Genomic DNA, 19641 nt, shown 5'->3' with positions numbered 1-19641 from the left:
CAGGCTAGGAGCTGCTTATCGGACTGTGGTTGCTGCTTGCTGTGAGGATCTCCGCATCCAGTCCCAGGGCGTTCCCGGACAACCCGCATCGCCCAGAGAGCATTGTCCCTACTTTGAAGAGGCTTTGGAATACACGAGCTTCATCGAGAACGGTAACAGGGCTATATTATTGCACATATGCTAGTCGTACGCAGAGCCTCTGTGGTCTCCAGGCGTCATTCATTATTTTTCTATCAGTCGTTTTAGCATCGCTGCCTGCTGGACCTGCCAGCACTCTTCTGTACTCATTAGTGTGTAATGACACGAACAGCTTGCAGCATCAAGCCAAAGAACAGGCCACGTGCAACCTCTTCGATCTGCAGGCAATCGAACACACGCCCAAGAGCGGCGCTCGTCGCTGATTGGCCCATGATGCCCATCAGCGCACCAGGTACACTGCTCTGAATGAAAAGTCTTCTGGCCTTGACTCGGAGTTCTTCCTTCTCCTCAGCCGTCATCTCGGCTGGCCATGCTGCGCGCTCTTCCTCTGTTGGCAAGGTGTTTTCGCGAAGCTTGCGTATGTGTGCCGCGATGCCATCATCCGTGGTGTTTGTGTCAATCAGAGAGTGCTGAATGAGCGTTTGGATGGAATTCATCGATGGGTTGCCTGGTCGTAACAGAAAAGACTTGGCGGCCGTCAGCAGCGTCCGGCGGATGTTCCATGCCGATGAGAGTGTGTAGAGCTCGTTAATGACGGCGAAAAGCAGCTCGACCGCCACGCGGGTTTCAGCTTCTGTGAGTGGGACGTGCTGCTTGGGAATGCGCTTCTGCGTCCTTGAAGGTAGCGGCGGCTTATCTTCCTGCACAGAAGCCGACACGCGGTGGAGCGAAGTATGGCTCGGACTGTTGCTCAGCGTCCTTGGAGATAACAGCCGTGAGCCATCCAAGCTATGGCGCATTGTGATCGGCGAATCATAATCGTCGGACATTTCTGTCGGCAGAGGCGGTAGCCTAAGGTTCGCAAGACTGGTCTCAGATGGAGACCTCAATGGCGACCTCCGCGCGGCCATACTGGAGGCACGGCTGTGGACTCTGCTGCTGCTCGTGCTGGGTGACTTCATGTCCCAGCGATCCGCCCGCATATGTTGAGTGACGTCGGTGTCCAAATCGACCTGAGTGCTCGGGCGCCTCTCCATGGGAGCCATCTTGCCCGGCTGTACTGATATGACCGAATGCTGGCTGTCGATGCTGTCTCGCGCCCTGACCGTTCCGTTCGCTGCAGGAGGCCCGCTCTCCATCCGTGGGAGGACCGGCAACGAAAGTGGACGTGGACTGACACTTCGTGGTGGGCTTGGTGCGACTGGTTCTTGAAGTGTCTTGTTAGACGAGTTGGTGGACCGTCGCGGCCCGAGACCGATGTTGCCGAAGACACCTGTGACTCCCCCAACCACGACTTTGCCTGAATCAAGAGCACCTTTGGGTGCGTTCTGGAGGACGTCGAGCATCCCCTTGCCCACTGATTCAAAAGAGAAGCCCCTGTTAGCTGGCATCCGACCAGTCTGGCCCTTTTCGAGAAAGCGCTTGAGAGCTTCTGACTCGGCTAAGGGCTTCTCGACACATGCCATGCTGAGATAGCGCTCAATCTCTCCGCGAAGGGACGATCTGGTGTGTACCTTCCAACTTGGCAACGTGCTATGCGCCTCCAGAAAGGCTGCAGACCCGGAGATTGCGGCAATCCGTCGCAGGCTCTCATGCAGGGCCTCAAACTGTGCATATGTCTTCATGATCATCCACCCAGAATGCTGATTTGAGGCAGGCTCGATCTGAATGAGATACTCCCAAGTCGGCTTTGACCGAAGTTGACCCTTCTCGTTGCCAATATCGTCGTGAATAGTGATGCTGGCATTGTGCAAGGTGAGCGGCGCAATCGGCTTCCGGGCCTCGCCCTCCATTGGCTCCTCTTGAGCAGGTGGGACGAATTGGTCAAAACTCGTGAACGCCTGGTGTGGTGGAGGAGGGCTTTCTGCCATTTCCATTTCTTGAGATTGCTGGCTCGGCAGACTTGCTGCATCGTTGAAGCCTTGACTATGGCCAATCGTACTGATGCCACTGTTCCTTGACGACACTGAATGATCTTGCGATTCTCGGGGCGAAATCATCCCTCCTTCAACCGAAGGGCGCGGAGGCATGAGTGGCGGCACATCATCCATGGCCGAAGGTGCTTCGCTACTCGACTTTGGCGTGTCGCCATTTTTGGTCTGGTCGGCATCGGCGATCATCTGGTTTAATCGCTTCATCTCCTCCATGGCTCGCTCCATCTCCTCGTCTGCTTTGGACAGTTTCTTCTTGTGTGTCTGTTCTTTCCGACGTGCTCGATCCATATCATAAGAATTGCGGTTGCCCTTGGACAACCCAATATTGCCAACGTTGCCATCGATATCGCCAAAGGCTTTCTGCTCGATAGCTTCGTCGATCGCCTGAGACAGATCAGTCTCACCGGACTCCAAGAGGTAGACGATCCAGGCGTTGATCCACTCGGCTTTTGAGCAAGTCTGGAGAGTCCCTTCTAGCGCAATGGTCGCCATGATCTCCCGCATGAACACGCGTACCATTTCGCAATCGTACGACTGTTTGTCAAGGAAAGTCAACAGATCTTCTGCCACCATCTTGAATTTCGCAGCTTGCTGTTTCTGGTTCAGGAGGTTGGACAACGGCGAATCTGTGTTGGTAGACAGGTAATTGTAGATAGCATCAGTCGCACTTGCATTGCTGTCGACTGAGAGCTCGTTGTAGGCATTGGCCATCTCCGAAAAAAAGACGATTATAATTGAGCACGAGTGTGTGAGGAAGTCGACAAAGGAGTCGGCGGGTCGCTTTCGACCCAGCTGGTTCGACATGGCGAGGATATACGAAGTCATCGTCTTTCGGCACGAAAGCGCGAAGGACTTATCCGAGGGCACTATGGGGTGGTACCACCAGTTGACATAGTCGCGGACGGTGGCGTCCACAAACTCGTTGAGCGCGTCTCGTGTTTCGGGCTGGAAGTCATCGAAGGAGCGGAGTGTCGAGCTGTCGTCGTTTGCTTCTTCAGCAACACTGTCCTTGGACACTTTTGCCTTGGCTGTCTCAAGCAACGTCTCCAAAAAGTCGTGTCCCTTTTGTCCCCGGACGGCTCGTGATAGTTCCGGATTGTTTCGCTCTAATGTTGCAAACGCCGCTATCCCACCAAAAGCCCCTACCAACAGCAGCCCGACTTGGCCGAGTACTAGATACGTCAAGGCAGCGCATCCGACTGCGACGCCGCCGAGCATTTCCGGTGTCGCGGTTGCCAGAAAGTCCAGCAATTTTGTGGTGAGATCGTCGGGTTGGCTGCCGGCGGCTGCGCCCTTGGTCGCAACATGACTGTCGCCGTCGAGTTCGAGCGGAGCTGCTGCATTGGCGGAATCTGAACTGGTCTTGTCGGAAACGTCGTGCGAAGCGTTTAAAGTAACGGGCTGTTGGGTTGCTTGCTCTGCATCGCTGGGCAGGACCCCCTGCGTCGCAGCACAAGAGGCATGTTCAGCAGACTGGCTCATTTCGAAATGGTCCGAGTGATGTCGCTGGCGTTGAGGACTGCGTCGCGTGTCTAGAGCACATCCCTAGAAAGATTGGCGTGGCCAAGTGATCCAGTGGTAAGGATTACAGGATTGGCCGGGCGCTAAGTGTTGTTGATGTTGTTGCTCTTGGATCTTTTGCTGGGAGTGCTTGTGGAAGTCAAATGCGGAGGGGGCAGATGGATATGTGTCTGGAGCCGAGTTACGCTGCGCTGGGGTGGAACAAATGGCCCAAGGAGGTACTCCCTAACCCCTGGCGCCAGGGGATGGTTGACAGCACTCTACCTTTCGTGCCCAGTCGGCACAACCATGAAGGCATGGATCATCGCCTGCTGCGGCACGGGAGTCAATCCACATTGACGCGCAACTGCTAGGACGATTCCTGAGAACGGACCGCCTTCATGTTCTGGGCACGCATTGCTTGTCCCACATCCAGCGTTGTCCATTCTCACAGATTAATTAGTTGTACCCAGGAGACAGGGTCCCCGCCATGGTGGCACTCTACATGCAGGGGACAATGAGCTGCAACCTCGAGCTCGGTACAGTACGGCTGGCGCCAACAGTGTTGCGCTCACGAAGCGACGGCGTGGTAAACGCCTCTTGAGGGTCTAGCAACGGCCACTAACGCCCAGCTTTATCTGATCTGCAGCCGCGCTGGATGCCTTTTCTCGAGGGTCTCCGCGCTGACGAGGCGATGCGAGGTGACTGTGGCAGGAGGACCTGAAGACTAAGATTAGACCTGCGGGTAAGCCGTCGTTCCAGGGGTCCCTGGAAGGGCAATTAGCTTCCAGCAGGTCTAGAAGCCACGACGCCCCCGGGCCGACCCCCGCCGGAAACATCTGTGCTACCACCATCGCCTTAACATCTTGGCTCTCATGGTTTCGAAGATGCTCTCCTTTTGAGAAATTTGATTCACAGCCATCATCTGCGGTGTCGCCATCAAGGTTGAGGCAGCACCTGGAGTGTAGCCAGCTTGGAATTCTGTCGCGGGATTGGGGCTCTGCGTGCTCACCCGGAGATCCCAATTCCCCACGCAGTACCTAGGTAGCTGCTTTGGTTCAGCACCTGATGGGGGAATCCCGCAGAACGCGTAGTTGTTGCGTCTACGAGCTCCGAATGATTGATGGTGTCTGAGAGGATGCCCAAGTGATACAATCATTTTGCAAAGGCCAAAGCGAGACTGGCTAGTCATTCAAGTCCAGGGTGCGGGCAGTTCCAGCTAGAGCGCGGAGTAGCACGTGCGCATGCCTCTTACTTTGTAGGGGCACGGCTTAACGCGTCCAAGCAGCCGCAAACGCGCCTTCCATTCCCCCCCACGTCATCCCTAGGCGGGTGGTTCCTGCCAGCTCGACGCCGTCCTGCACCCCGACTCCGACAACAGCTGCGACTGGATTGCCTTGCACACCTGTGGTTTTAGTTACGATTCACTTCACCTGGATGGTTTCTGCTTTCCCTCCCACCTGCCTCCCTGATACACGTCGCAAGACATGGCAGGTTTCAAGAAAGCCAAGAGCCTCAAACGGGCCCGCTTCGACGAGGCCGACGACGACACTGGCAACGATGTGGCGGCTGAGCGCGCTGTGAAGCCGGCGAAGAAGGCAAAGACTGCATCCGCAACTTCTGGCAAGGACGATGAAGGCAACTCATTCTGGACAGTACGTTGCGTCTCGCCCTTGATCAGTCACGGGCATGAACTGACAACAAGACCAGCTCTCCGCCAATCGACGGATCGGCATATCCAACTTCAAGGGCAAGACCCTCATCAACATCCGCGAGTACTACACTGATGCATCTGGCGACCTAAAACCTGGCAAAAAGGTAATGCTGTGCCCTCCAGAGGCAGCTAGTTGGACATACAACTGACGCGAATGGTCTTTCGACAGGGCATTTCCCTCTCCCTCGAGCAGTATGCCAGCCTGGTCAAGGCAATCCCCAGTCTCAATGCCGAGCTCATTGAGCAAGGCCATGAAATGCCTGAGGCGGAAGCAGCATCTGCACCGCAAGACACTGCACATTCTTCTGACGAGGCAGAGGGTGCTGCACCTCTCGTGAAGAAACCGGCCAAAAAGGTGAAGAAGGCCAACATCGAGGCGACAAGCGATGAGGACGATGACACCGATTGATTTCGTTTCCATCTTTCCACAAAGCAGAATTGTGTTTCCCCAGACCGCGGCGGCCTCAACCAAGTCGAAGTTTGTCAAACAGAACAACCGCGGTCATGAGAACTAAAGACACCCGCTCCATCGCTGTACAATCACACTAGCCCACAGTACAGCACAGGGCTTGATCCTGGAAGTGTGCTGGACTGTACCATGCTGAAGCAGCGGAGAGTTTTGTCCGAGGAAATGGAGTCCGCACGAGAACGTTCCTGACTACGCACGAAAGACTCCTCAAAGTACTTGCTAGGGCTTGTGGAAAGTGACGATGTATTGAAGATGTGAGCCAACTATGTAGTGCTGAAGGAAGACGTTCTTGGGAGCTATTTCCAGCATCTGGTGGCGATAGTCACGTTTTTATGTAACCCTCAGTGGTCTCCCCAGACGGAGAATACCACTCGATGTAATGATCATACCCAATTTCGATGATGGCAACAAATCACACGACCCTAACTAAATTCCCATTATCAAGACAACAGGTACATGCGGGTGAAGTCAACTCCACCCGCCTGTTGGCACAATGTCATCAAGCTGGTGTGCTGGTACTTTACTTCGAATAAACCTTAGTGGCCCACTTTTTGGTGCATAGTCCCAAGGCGGTCACTTCTCAAGAACCATCCTCCCTAAGCTTTGCTGTCAGAGCTTAATTCCAACGGATCCGACCTCACAATAGTTGTGTCGAGATCAGATACTGGGCCGAATGCTTTGCTGCAGCTTGTGATGCCTCCTCGCACCCCTGGTGATGCATTGCCACGAAAAGGCACTCGCCGCGTCCCACTAGCCTGCGACACATGTCGGACACGACGCTCAAAATGCTCACTGACGGAGCCATGTGCTCCGTGTGTAAGTATGTGCACCCCCAAGCCACGAGAAACCAAGGACGACATTTCAGTATGCTCATCAATTCATAGCACATGGATTCGACTGCACTTACCATCAACGTGATGCGGCCTTGGCCAGGCAATCCCAGCGTGCGTCTCTGTAGGTTTGCTTTTCACGGTAGGGCTATTCGTTGTTCCTCGCTTACATTTATTCCAAAGTCCACGTGAACTGCCTCAGCACGAGGGCCGACCTTCACCAATCGCGACTGCGCCAAGCATAAGAACGCTGGACAGCGGCAACATCAGCATTGCAGCCCGGCCATTGCGTGCTGCAAGTACAGAGGCCAAGGCTTCCCTTGAGGACGACATCCAGCCGAAGGACACTTCAAACGGGCTCAGCGATACCAACCGCCATACAAAAGGAACAGAGTATTATGGGCCAGCAGGCACTTTCTACTTCCTGTCATTGCTGCGCGGCAAGGCAAGCGCCCGAAGTCGCCAGGACTCTATCGGCCCTGGGCAGGACGATGCCAGTCCTCGCGGGGACGATGGTGCTTCTGTGGTGAATCTTCTTCACAGCTACGACTACTGCGCCGCCTCAGATGCTGAGGCACGTTCAGGTCCCCCACGACTGCTGCCAGCGACAGCGTCGGCTCGATCCAATGCTGGAGGATCATCGTCTGCGGCTGTGACAAAAAGCTCGACGGTAGAAGTGGGTTTGCAGAAAGAGTGCGTCAGGCTCTACTTTCAGAGCTTGCACTGTATACACCCCTTTTTGGACCAGTCGACCTTCCTCCAGCGGTGCCACGAAGAGGTATGGGACATTCAGCAGGGCGAGACTCGACGCCGTAGACACGGTTTTCTTGCCTTGTTCTATGTTGTTCTTGCGCTGGGGGCCATGCCCGCTGGGGACGCATCCTCCCTGGGCTGGACGCAAAACGTAGAGTTTCTCAACCAGGTCGATGCGCGCGGTGCCCATCAAGCATCTTCATATGTTCCCATAAGAATAGCGCGCCTGTATTTTGACAAGGCTCAGTCCTGCTTGGGTAACGTGTTTGAAATCTCATCCATTGAGATCGCAGAGGCATTGTTCCTTATGGTGAGTGGATCCTACCATAAGAATTCTCTGGGAGCTTTCGCCCCTTGTCCTAACGTGTCGTTGGTTTCTCCTTCAGTCTGTATTTTGTCAAAATGCTTTCAAGCCCCATAGCTCGTATATGTATAGCGGGATGGCTGTCCGTGCTGCACTTGCAATCGGTGTGCCAAATAGCTCAAGCTCTGGTGAAGAAAGCAGGCTCTGGTGGTTAGTCTCCAACTCCTGTAGAGGAAACTGTTCCTCGTGCTAACGATCGACTAGGGCTTTGTATTACCATGAGATGTGAGACAGCAAACGTTACCGCCATCCAAGTCATCTCGTTCAAGCTAACCATCATGAATCAGTGAGATGTGTGCGGCCACGGGGCGGCTTCCATCGTTACGAGAGTCGCGATCTTATCGTGTACCGTTGCCAACAATAGTGGTTAGTTATACTCGACTGTCGGTGACTTGACGATCACTGACCTTGCAGGCGGGTGATGCGCCGACCACACAAGTTCTCAATGCAATGGTCGGCTTGGCAGACATCTTGCTTCACATATCTCACGAGCTAGTCGACTACGCTGGCGAGCCGTGCGGCATCGAAAAGAGTGCCAAAGCACTGGAGTACGACAGGCAAATATCTGTCTGGACAGGCAACCTACCGCAGAGACTGAGCCTTACTGGCGTCTCTTTGCTCGAATCGGAATTGATCACCAAGCAGAAAATCGTTCTCAAGCTTAGTAAGTCGTCGTCCCGAAACATTACTCCAATAGAGAGGCAAAGGCTGATGCGCGTACCGACTGTACAGGGCTGTTTAGTGTGCGGCTACTGCTTCACCGTCCGTTCTTGATCTCCGCCGCCACTGAGGCAAATCACGAAAAATACGCTGTGCACATTCGAGCCTGTGTGGATGTCTCCAAAGACACGATAGAGCTCCTGTATGACACGTATGCAAGTAGACCATGGTTCCGGTCATGGTACGTATAATTATTCAAAGGTATTGCCTGTGTGGCCAACACAGCTGATGGTTCTGAGTAGGTGGTACAACTCTACCTACACACTAGATGCGAGCATGGTTCTTCTTTACGTCGTACTCTCTAATATGCAGCCGGAACCAGCAGAAATGCTGCTGGCATCGGTGGAGAAGTCAATTGAGATCTTTAGAGCCATGGACAGAGTCGCCGTGACCCGAAAATGCGCAGAGATCACATCCGAGGTGCTCAGCATCGCCAGGGATATTGCTCGAGGCAATCGGGAGCAAGCACTCCAACAGTTCCATCACGCAGAACAACATCAGGCCCTCGGCCCGGATCATGCAGGTGCCATGAATGGCACTCTCGGACTGCAGCACCATGGCGGCCCGGCGCCGGAACTCATGTTTCCACCAAACTTGACGCAAGAAGACATGAACGCCAGTCTGCTGGAGACGAACCTGATTTCCAATTTTCTGGACCCAGATGGCCTCTTCTTCTACTAGTTGCCAGAAAAGACAAAATATCAATTTTGCCGTTGACGGACCCACATGTGGTCCCCTCTCGACACATTCTGACGCTTATGTATGAACGCAAAGACTGTGCATTCCACCACGAAATGCCGATGTTCAGATGCACGCCTGAAGCAGGGCTGAATTATTAATGGGTGGGTGATGTAAGCGGAGCTCGGAGTGGGTGGGAGGAAAGCATTTGGAGTGCAGGCTGGCCAATCACGGACTTTCTCTCGGCTCACCTTAAAGACTGGTCCAATATCACAGCCAATCATGATTGTCACAGCGGCGAAGTCGGATAAGCCCTTTGATGAATGCGTGCTGAATGCCACCGCGTCTCCCAATAGGAACAAACAGGCCGGACTTGAGCTGCTTCGTCATGGTTGTTTCAGACGTGGTATTAAACACCACGCCGTCCCAGCTCCAAGGAATGGATCGGGTTGGGTAGTATGGATTTCTGCTTCAGTCAACAACCGTACATTGACTATGGTATTCGACGACATGAACGGCATCCGCACCGCTGCGTCATCGGCGGAGAATGTCTCGGACCACACCCAACCAAGCAACAGCAGTAGCGATGTAGAGAAGGACCCGCTGCCATCCGACGGGCTCGAGCCGACGAGGAGCGGCAGCTTATACTTCTCCTCAACCATTTCGCTTCCTCGCGAGATCTTGCTCGTCACTGTCGTCTGCTGCGCCCAGCTGACAACACAAGCCGGTCTTGGTCAAGTTTTGGGCATTCTCAAAATCATCGCTGATGACTTCGATATCCACTCGCCAGGCGAGGAGTCATGGCTGATAGCGGCCTACAGTCTGACTGTTGGCTCCTTCATCCTGATCTCAGGGCGTCTCGGTGATGTCTTTGGCTACAAGAAGATGCTGATCATTGGCTACCTCTGGTACTCTCTGTGGTCTTTGGTCTGCGGCCTGTCCGTCTACCGCGGCTCATTCATGTTCACCTTTGCCCGTAAGTCATGCCCGTTCCGCAGAGAGTGCTGAGCGAAAGCGCGGGTGCTGACAACAGTCGACTACAGGAGCGCTGCAGGGCATTGGTCCTTCGATCCTGCTGCCCAACGGTCTTGCTGTCCTCGGCGCCTCTTATCCCTCGGGCCACCGCAAAAACATGGTCTTCTCCTTGTTTGGTGCCTGCGCACCGGGCGGCTGTATCCTGGGCGCGGCCCTCGCTGGCGTCTTTGCCGAGTTTGCCTGGTGGCCATGGACGTTCTTTGTCTTCTCTATTGGCCTGCTAATCCTCGCCATCCTCGCGATCTACGTGGTGCCTGCGATCCCGCCGTACAAGGATCCCAAGACGCTCACCTTCAAGGAACTCATCGTTGAGACGGACATTATTGCGGGCATGGCCGGGGTCACCGGGCTGATTCTTATCAACGTCGCATGGAACCAAGCGCCGATCGCGGGCTGGACCACGCCCTATGTCTACGTCTTACTTATCCTTGGCTTTCTGGTCTTGTCGGCGTTCTTATACGTCGAGTTCTACCAGTCCAAGCACCCGCTGCTCCCCCTCCACGTCCTCAACTCCAACGTCGGCTTCGTCCTGACCTGCATGGCCTTTGGCTGGGGCTGCTTCGGCATCTGGTCCTACTACGTGTGGATCTTCTGCTCGCGCGTGCTCGAGCTGTCGCCGCTCCTCGTCATTGCGTGGTTCAGCCCCGTCGTCGTGGCCGGTGCCGTCGCCGCCGTCTGCACGGGTCTTGTCCTCGGCCGGATCGGCCCGGCATGGACGATGCTGGTCGCCATGAGTGCCTTCCTGACCGGCTCGGCGCTCTTCGCCTTCCGCCCAACCGAGCAGATCTACTGGGCCCAGATGTTCCTCTGCACCATCATCACCCCCTGGGGCATGGACATGAGCTTCCCTGCGGCGACCCTCATCCTGAGCGACTCGGTCCCGCGGCAGCACCAGGGTGTCGCCGCCAGTCTCGTCAACACCGTCGTCAACTACAGCATCTCCCTCGCGCTCGGCTTCGCGGGCACTGCGGAGGTGTACCTGAGCCGCGGCACCTCGACCAAGGAGGACCTCGAGCACGGATACCGCGTCGCGCTGTATTTGGGCGTCGGACTCGCGGGGCTTGGGTGGCTGACCAGCATAACATTTCTGGCCAAGACCTCTATGAGTAGGAGGAGGACAAAAGATTAGATTAGATTAGAAGATACCCCATAGAAGCTTTCTTTTTGCAGTAATAAAGAGGCCATCATGAGTGATTCACGTTGAGAAGCGCCGTACACAATGATCACTGTGAGGGGGAAAGCAGAAAAGATTGTGTGATGACACGTGTGTGGCCAATGATGATGATTTAATACGTATCCCCTACAAGACATTTCGCCCGTGCAGCCTCCTCTCCGCTCACCGCTTCACGAGGAGATGGTGCAGATGATCTTGCCCCTGCTCTTGTTCTCCTCCATGAGCTTGTGCGCCTTGATCACGTCCTCCCAGTCAAACACCGAGTCGACCAGCACCTTGAGCTTGCCCCCCTCGTCAAAGTGCGGGATGTACTCGGCAAGCTTGTCCCGCAGCCTGCCCTGGTACTCTGGCTCGCGGCTCCTGAGCGTGGTCCCCTCGATGCGGATCCTCTTGAAGAGCAAGGGCCCAATGTTGACGCCGTCGAGGACGCTGCCGCCCATCATGCCCAGGCAGACCCAGTGCGCGTCGCGCGCGGCGACGTTGAGGTTCTGCTGGAAGTACGAGGCGCCGATGAAGTCGATGATGAGGTCTACCCCTTTGCCGCCCGTGGCCTCCAGGATCTGCTTGTCCCAGTCCGACTTGCCCTCGGAGTCCTGGTGCTTGTAGTTGAACGCCTTGGTCGCGCCGAGCTCCTGCTCGATGAAGGCGCACTTCTCGTCGCTCCCGGCCGTCGCGTACACGGCCGCCGCCCCCGCGTCGAGCGCGAGCTGGATCCCCGCGATGCTCACGCCGCTCGCGCCCGCGTGCCACAGCACCGTCTTGCCCTTGGAGAACTCGCCGACCAGGAACAGCGCCTGGGTCGCCGTGATCCACGTCTCCGGGACGCCCGCGGCCTGCTCCCACGACAGGAAGGCCGGCTTGTGCAGAAGCATCTTTGTGCTCACCGCGATGTACTCGGCGTAGGCGCCGCCGTAGGCCAGGCCAAAGACCTCGTCCCCAGGCTTGAAGTCTGATGACGACGACGAGCCGAGGGACTCGATGGTGCCGCTGAACTCGACGCCCAGGGTCTTGGGGTAGTGCGGCGGCAGCGGGTACTTGCCCTCGCGCTGGAGCAGGTCCATCCGGTTCAGGCCAAAGGCCTTGACCCGGACGAGCGCCTCGCATTCCTTGGGCTCCGGGACAGGCGTGTCGGCGTTGATGAAGAGGGCGTCGGCGTCGCCAGTGCCGCCCTTGATGTCTGTGACGTACGTGTGTATCAGTCATGTGGCCTCATCGCTGGATAGGTGAGTAATGCTAGAGAGATCGTTGTGCTCGGGGTGGAGGGCGTGGACGGGCGAGCTCAAGAACATCTCGTTCATGGCCATGTTTTTTTGGTATTCATGACTGAGCATCTGGTCATGAGCTCTGGTGACGGGGTGGACAATTGACGTACCAACAGCTTTCATTTTCGAAGGCATTTTATTTTTGTTTTTTATGTTGATAATAGTAATGGAATGGAAATGATAGATTGGGGTTCGTTCCAGACGTTTGTTGTATACCTAAAAATTGATTACAACTCAGCCTGGTACGTAACAAACTTCGGTCTGTAATTCTCGGATCGCATTTGTAATAATCCCCCAATGACGCAAGCACGCGAGAGAACAGCTATCTCGGCATGACCCCACGTCCGGCAGGTGCGGAGATGGCCGGAAAGGCTTGTGCCCACGATGACGACGACCCCGCTCCGTACCACCACAGGGACGGACTTGGGAGACAAATGCATTCCAGCTCGCCCCAAGGTCTCCATTTCATGCCTCCGAACACAGCTCCGGCCGTGCCGGGCGTACCTCATCACACGACGTCCCGCGTGCTGAAGAGGGAAGGGGGGGGGCGGTTCCTTAGTCAAATGGAGAAATATCGCCCATATGTGCTCGACTTCACCCGACCTGCCCACATACGATAACCAGTGCATATTCCTGAGTTCCTGAGGCGGACCCAGGTTCGAGCACCCGGCCTCTAATTAGATGTAACCACCGGGCCAACTGTCGCATTGGCGAAAGGCACTACTCATGGAGAGGACGGAGGTTGGACTACTCAATCCGCTTGCTTGCTGGGCCGAAGGACTGCGAGAAGGCTCAGCCGACTGAGATGCCAGGCACGATCTTTACACGAGGTCTGGTAGAGCTCGGCTGGCAGTGCTTGGAGCTGGGGAGCAGTCGTCGCTGGCATTCTCAAACCCAAGTCTCCGGGAACACGTACGTACGTACTGAGTGTAGACACACACACACACGCACACACACATATAGCCTAAAGAAACTGGGCCAAGGACAGAGCCGGGTGCTCCGCGAACAGAGAGCCCCGACCGGCTCCGTGTTCTGCACGGAACGTGGCACGGCCGAGCTCACTGCCGAAGATGACAACTCCGGACACCTTGCTTGGCCTTCACGAATTCTCGACTCATGGCGCCGGGCGGGCTTCCCGGATTTGCGTGTCGGGCCGGGCGCTTTCACCCGCAAGCTTCCCCAAAATAGCGTCACACAGAACCAACACTAGCATTAGGATCATGTTGTGTAGTTAGACATGCAATGTCACCGACATCTACGGATTCACACAAAGGCGCTATTGTCAGTTTTGTGCTTATGGCGGGTTGAGGTTGGTCCTTGGGAGACTCAAGCAGTCCCCCCCTCCCTGCCGCGTGGATCGCACTGGCGCCACGGCCACCTCCCCGATGAGGGAGTCGACGATGGCGGTCAAGCCGTATTGAGAGGCCAGAGAGGAGCGGTGAACGAGGTGCCATGTCACTTTGGCTTTACATGGCTGCCCTCACCGACCATCAACTGTGGATGCCAAAGCGCGAGGCTGGATGACCACTGCGTGCAGTAGCTTGCTTTCAAAGTGTCAAGGATCTGGGGCGAACGTCGTGGTTGACGCCGTGCATATGACATGACCAGCAAGTCCCGCGCTGTGGCAGTATTTGCGCAGCGACCGACACCTGGAGCCTCTAGCTGATCGTGCCGAGGAGTTTATTGATCCCGTTGTAAGGATGCTTGCCTCACTGTCTGGTGAAGCTCGACGGTGGCGGAAGACCGGTTGAGGATGAAAGCTCTGACCACGTTGGGGTTGCCTGGAGACGGGACATGAACGGGCCAAAAGACACGCAAAAATGCACACGACGCCAAGTTCGTGCACCGAACATCGCCAGACAGACGCGACAATGACACGCTCCAAGACGCAGTGCGTTATCTTGCCTGCATCGGTTGTGATGCGTTGCGTGTGGCGCATCGGGGCGTGTTACGCAGTACTTGCGTCGTCCAGGGCAGGCGGGCTGCCAGTGGGCGACAGCGGGCAACCAGCATGGTGTACAGCGATCCAGCAAGCATGCGATCCCCATCAGGGGGGCCCTTGCCTCGTGTGAGCAGATGTTCTGGCCCTCTGGGAGATTGACGATCACAATTCGCCAGGCTGGAGAAACCCGCGCCCGGAGGCAGGAGGGCCGCGTATGCAATCCCCGGTCGCCTGGTGGTCAGTCAGTCAGTCAGTCAGTCAGTCAGTCAGTCCTGTTGGTGTGTGGTGCGACCGAACGCATTACCCTAGCACAGTCTATTTTGGCTGGCCTTGGAACCCCCTGCGCACAACACTGTGGCCCCCCTGAACCGTCCAAGTCTATTTGCACGCTGACAACGCCGGTGGAAATTAGCTCCTGCTGTTGGCGAAGCGAGGGTGGGCTGGGCTGACCGTTCACATGCATGGCCGCCGCCCATTAGCTGTCCAGATAATTATCATGTATATATTGCCAGCACATACGTTGATACGGTGGCCGCATATGCGGCACAATTGTCTTCGCGATAATAGGCAGTCGGTCAGTCAATGCGGCACCTCAGTGGTGAGCACATTGAAATTAAAAGTGTTGGGTGTGGTCAAGGCTGCTGGCTCGACTGCCACCGTAAATACTGGAGTTGTTACTCATCGGCAGACTGGGCGGCGTCGAGGCTCAACCTACCTCGAGATGCACGTATTTACGAGAGACAACGGCGTGGAGCCGTTCATCTCAATGTGCATGTGAATTATGGGGCCCAAAGCAACAGCATGCACAGTTGCCAGCCGGTGGACAGGATTCCCTCGACCAGAGCAAGCTTGCCACAGGTTTGGCTCCTTGGTGGGCCCTGTTCGTCGCACAATGGAACGCCCAGCGTCGTCGCAGGCACAGCATGGGCCACTCTCAGTTCTAGAACGTCGTCCAGTTCTTCGACAAGTCGACAACCACGGCCGTGGACGGGCCACTTGTTTGCCCCCTTACATTGACTGCCACCTGGACCGCCAGAGTGTTCATCAAAAGATACGAGGGTCATTACCAGTTGCAGGGAGGAGATTGGGTGTCTCGATGCGGACTCTGAACGTGCCGGGTCACTCGAATTAAGCACGTCTATCAGTTGCCGCGGCCCTGCCGATGGATCCCATCATCAGCTTGTTCCAATCCCTGCAGCAGGCTGAGAGGCTTGAGTGAGTCTGAGTCGCGTATCTATCCTGGCAGGAGAGCTGGTAACGGCCGACGCTGCTCGCACAGTCCGGTTCTCTTGGGTTCTTGCACAGCGGCCCTGATATCTGCACTTTGCCCCCCCTGGAGTCATGAAAGGGCTGGCTGGGGGGAAATTAAGCAGCTGGACCAGGCAATTCGCAACATGGCTCAGTTTTTGGTGCTCCCCACGATGGAATCGTCCCGTGCAGCGTGGTTTTCAGCAGGCCCCCGGTTTGCGGGGACGAGTTCTGACGGCGGTTGTGACTTGATATGCCCTGGCGCCCGACCCGGATGGAGCACGGCGGCACGGATTCCCTGTCCTCGAGCGGGTGAAGCTGGGGTCCGACATCTCGTGTCGCGTGGGCACTGGCTGGGCCTCCAGACTGTGGTTCAGGACCCCAGACTGGGCTCGGGTAACCGTGGTAAGACGTGGTTGGTAGCTGATGGCTAATCTTGGGCGAGTTTGGCCACAATCAGCGCAGGCGGGCCGTTGTGTGCCAGAGCCCGTGAGGCTAGTGACGAAGATTGATAGGATTTGGATGGTTCGTCCGCCCTGCGTGCCTGCCTACGTGCCTGACAGGTATGCGTGCCTTCCCCATGCAGGGCAGCTTGCGCTTCATGCGTGGTGACGAGATCTCGAGGTGACAGGTAGGGCCAAGCGGGCCACTCGTTCTGTGCGTCAATCCTAAACATCAACGACGACAACAATAACAACAAAAACAGCATCCCGCAAAACAAACAGTGCCGCCCATCACCGAGGCAGCACGCCTGGCCGTCGACCGCCTCGAGACTACTGCCGCCAGGTGGGCTCATTGCCTCGATAATGCCATGGCGCCGACCAATTGCCAAGCTTCCGATGTGGTCGGTGGCGCCCCAATTTCCGCAATCGACCCTGGCAGCACCCCAGTCGTCTTCTGTTCCTTGCAGTAGCCTGCTTTAGCCCCTGTCAGACTGGCGCCTTTGACGACACGTCCGGCGCTGTGATTCAACCGCCAGCAAGCCGCTTGGACAGGTGCGCTGCAGTGGCGGGTCACATCCTGCATGGCACACAGTGAACGCGCGAGCCCTCGGCTTTGCCGCACAGTCATCGCTGGCAACCATTACTCGTACCCTCCTTGCGCCGAGCCCGCCGCTAGGTACGTGGATCTCGGCGAGCATGCGCAATTGGGTGTTGTGCGCCCTCACACTATGGCACTCAGTCACGGACGGCCCCTAGCCCCTTTTCAGACGTATCCAGGAACGGGGAGCATTGCACCAATCTCTGCTTCGTATCCCGCAGTGGCATCCCAGAACCAGAGCCCACTCACACTGGGACTGGGTGCCGGCGCGGTTTCGCTGGCGGATCGTTCCAGGAAGGGGCCGCAATCGCTGCAACTGTGCTGACTGCGCTTGGCCCCTGAGCCGGCAAGGCGGCCTCGACCAGTGGGCAGGATTGCTGCGCTCGACGCAGCCGGCCCCACGGCTGATTGTTCCAGGCTAGCGAAATGAGATGAAGGAGTGCGCAGAGACCAGCAAAGTAGACGAGGACAGTGGCGCATGGGCTTCCCACGCATCGGGGGCTCGTTGGCGCATGGAAACGTTGCGGGCGGCATCCACCACACCACCATCAGGGGGCTGAATGGCCAGGGGGCCCATGCCATGCTCCTCGAGCAGTAGACCTGGCCAAGCCGGCTGCAGGAACAGAGACAACGCAACGACTCGCAACCACGCATTGTGCAGAAGCCTCGCCCCCCTGCCCCGTATCTGAGATTTGCTCGACGGGCGCCAGGAGATGGGCCGGCCAGCCCGCTTCCCACCCCATGCACCGCTCCTAACAGCCTTGCCGCCTGCCTCAAGGCGCGGGCACAGCGACGTTACTCCAGGACTCTGTCTGTATATAAGTCGACCCATCCAAGCCTCATCTTTGCTCCTCCCTCTCTCTTCCTTCCTCACCCACACTCTCTCGCTATCTAATAAACCCTGACTTTCAGTCACATTCATTCGTTTCACGAACCAACCAACAACCTAATCCTCAACCTAATACCCGACAACTCAGTCAAAATGCAGTTCGCCGTCGCTGTTCTTGCCCTCGCCGCTGGCGTCTCCGCCAACTACCCGGTCCCGGCCAACACCACCTCGTACACCACCTCAGTCATCACCTCGACCGAGATCTACTGCCCTGGTTCCACCACCCTGACCTACGGCACCCAGACCTACGAGGTCACTGAGGTATGCCGACTCTCACCAGCATCTTCTGAGCTCGCATGATCAAACAGCTAACAAACTCGATAGCCCACCACCCTGACCATCACTGACTGCCCCGTCACTGTTGTCACCCCCGTCTACAGCACCTCGTCAGTCATCTGCCACTCCTGGTAAGCCACCAGAAAACAATTTGGGATCACCAACGACTAACATGCATGTCAGCACCAGTGCTCCTCCCGCCCCGGTCTACCCTACCATCGCCCCCAACAGCACCTATGCTACCACCACCTACCACCCCGTCGGCACTGGCAGCATCCCCCCTGTTGCCTACCCGACCATCCCCACTGCCGGCTCCGGCAAGGTGGTCGTCGGCCTTGCTGGTGTCCTCGCCGCTGTTGCCGCCGCTCTCTAAGCAGCTTATCCAGCCTCGCTATCACGTCTATGACCTACGATTCTCTTTATGTTCGTTATAATACTTAATCATGACGGGAAAGCCAGCCGGAGTTGCTTAAAGGGTTGGGTTTTGCACGGTATAGACCTTGGGAGGATTACAGACGGCACACGGCATCTTGCATTGCAAGCTATGGAGTCTTGACCATTGCATTGCAGGATTTCATTTTGATTCTTGTACTTTCTTGTCGCGGTGCTACGGACGATATCAAAGCGCGCCAAAAGAGGAACACCGACAGTTTTTGTGTGCGGTCCCACACTTCGAGTTACCAGGATGGACCATTAGGAAAAGGACGAGCCTCTGTGCGCGCTCTGGCGATGCCCTCGTTCTTTCTTGACAATTCAACAGAAACCATTCTCAACCCGACGTCTCGTCACCCAAGAAGCCTTGTTTCACTGTGCACAAATGCTACAATTTCCTGTAGATCCTTCCGAGGGAACCAAACCTCCTGTACAGACCAGCACATACTGCACAAAGACCACCCCCTTGGTACAAAGAAGATTAGTGGATATATATAACGGGCGGCGCTGTTGGATGTTTTATTGGCACTTCTGGACAAGCCGCCACAATGTCAGGATAGGACCGAATATTCAAGACATTGCTCAGAGGCCAAGTTTTGGTCCAGCAGCTCCCCCACAGACAATGGTGCTTTGAATTATCTGGTGAGATGCCTAAAAACCGTGAATCAAGCTATCGTTCCGTAGATGTCTGGTACGACTTGATCAGTGATGCTTCCTCTTTGCGCTCGCCTGTGTAGTTGCCTGGACCATTGTGCGAGAGCGGGCTGAATACTTTGTCGAACGCTAATGTTATCGCGTGAACGAGTTGGGAAATGAAAGCAAGAGGAAGTCCGGGTTTCCCGAGAGATCAAGCTCCGGCTCGTTTTGATTATGGAGTTCAACAGTTGAAGCTCTGGTGCCCAGACGAGCAAAACAACCACCACCACAACAACAACAACGACTCTGTTCGGCCTGGGAGTTCTGCGCCACTCTTCAACTATCGCGCTCGGATTCTTGCCTGCTCGCTTTTGCTAGTTCCCTACGCACCGAGTAGTCTGTTTCATGTGCCGCTGCTGCTTTCCTTTTGCCATTAACTCTCATTGTGTTTGGACAACGGGATACCAGTCAACATGCCAGCCAGTCCAAGTCTGATAGTGAAGTAATGCCTGGCCGTGCCCGCCATTGTTTATGCACGTGTTACACACACGCTGGGCCGCGCGTGGTGTTCCCAGATTGTTCCTGCCGCGTCTCCGCGTGGGGTTT

The 19641-nt window shown here is 56.1% G+C and overlaps 7 protein-coding genes across 7 annotated transcripts; 4 read left to right on the top strand and 3 right to left on the bottom strand.

The window, feature by feature from the left end:
* Nucleotides 1-89: 89 nt before the first annotated feature.
* Nucleotides 90-3709, bottom strand: B0I36DRAFT_330044 (PXA domain-containing protein). The gene has a single exon (XM_046154790.1). It carries the CDS (start codon nucleotides 3552-3554, stop codon nucleotides 288-290), a length of 3267 nt encoding a protein of 1088 aa, XP_046009388.1. The 5' UTR covers nucleotides 3555-3709; the 3' UTR covers nucleotides 90-287.
* Nucleotides 3710-5059: 1350 nt separating this feature from the next.
* On the top strand, nucleotides 5060-5695 carry B0I36DRAFT_352070 (transcriptional Coactivator p15-domain-containing protein; the record flags this gene model as incomplete). The annotated part of the gene is made up of 3 exons (XM_046157075.1): nucleotides 5060-5227; nucleotides 5283-5390; nucleotides 5456-5695. 3 exons carry the CDS (start codon nucleotides 5060-5062, stop codon nucleotides 5693-5695), a joined length of 516 nt encoding a protein of 171 aa, XP_046009387.1.
* An 824-nt stretch (nucleotides 5696-6519) lies between these two features.
* On the top strand, nucleotides 6520-9103 carry B0I36DRAFT_365771 (uncharacterized protein; the record flags this gene model as incomplete). The annotated part of the gene is made up of 6 exons (XM_046159195.1): nucleotides 6520-6571; nucleotides 6640-6709; nucleotides 6769-7648; nucleotides 8117-8366; nucleotides 8435-8603; nucleotides 8665-9103. 6 exons carry the CDS (start codon nucleotides 6520-6522, stop codon nucleotides 9101-9103), a joined length of 1860 nt encoding a protein of 619 aa, XP_046009386.1.
* Nucleotides 9104-9610: 507 nt separating this feature from the next.
* B0I36DRAFT_249444 (major facilitator superfamily-domain-containing protein) lies at nucleotides 9611-11264 on the top strand (the record flags this gene model as incomplete). Its single annotated transcript, XM_046150477.1, has 2 exons — nucleotides 9611-10076; nucleotides 10144-11264. The coding sequence occupies 2 exons, from the start codon at nucleotides 9611-9613 to the stop codon at nucleotides 11262-11264; spliced, it is 1587 nt and encodes a 528-aa protein (XP_046009385.1).
* A 127-nt stretch (nucleotides 11265-11391) lies between these two features.
* Nucleotides 11392-12867, bottom strand: B0I36DRAFT_293938 (zinc-binding dehydrogenase). The gene is made up of 2 exons (XM_046151810.1): nucleotides 12682-12867; nucleotides 11392-12486 (listed from the first exon to the last, which is right to left on the bottom strand). The coding sequence occupies exons 1-2, from the start codon at nucleotides 12704-12706 to the stop codon at nucleotides 11480-11482; spliced, it is 1032 nt and encodes a 343-aa protein (XP_046009384.1). The 5' UTR covers nucleotides 12707-12867; the 3' UTR covers nucleotides 11392-11479.
* Nucleotides 12868-16967: 4100 nt separating this feature from the next.
* On the bottom strand, nucleotides 16968-17384 carry B0I36DRAFT_352066 (uncharacterized protein; the record flags this gene model as incomplete). Its single annotated transcript, XM_046157074.1, has 1 exon — nucleotides 16968-17384. The coding sequence occupies one exon, from the start codon at nucleotides 17382-17384 to the stop codon at nucleotides 16968-16970; it is 417 nt and encodes a 138-aa protein (XP_046009383.1).
* Nucleotides 17385-17784: 400 nt separating this feature from the next.
* B0I36DRAFT_365768 (uncharacterized protein) lies at nucleotides 17785-18340 on the top strand (the record flags this gene model as incomplete). The annotated part of the gene is made up of 3 exons (XM_046159194.1): nucleotides 17785-17952; nucleotides 18016-18098; nucleotides 18151-18340. The coding sequence occupies 3 exons, from the start codon at nucleotides 17785-17787 to the stop codon at nucleotides 18338-18340; spliced, it is 441 nt and encodes a 146-aa protein (XP_046009382.1).
* Between the last annotated feature and the right edge of the window lie 1301 nt (nucleotides 18341-19641).

The sequence above is a fragment of the Microdochium trichocladiopsis genome, assembly GCF_020744255.1.
Source record: "Microdochium trichocladiopsis strain MPI-CAGE-CH-0230 chromosome Unknown B0I36scaffold_8, whole genome shotgun sequence".
NCBI lineage: Eukaryota > Fungi > Ascomycota > Sordariomycetes > Xylariales > Microdochiaceae > Microdochium > Microdochium trichocladiopsis.
The sequence above is the reverse complement of the archived record's forward strand: the minus strand, read 5'-3'. Positions and strand labels throughout refer to the sequence as shown.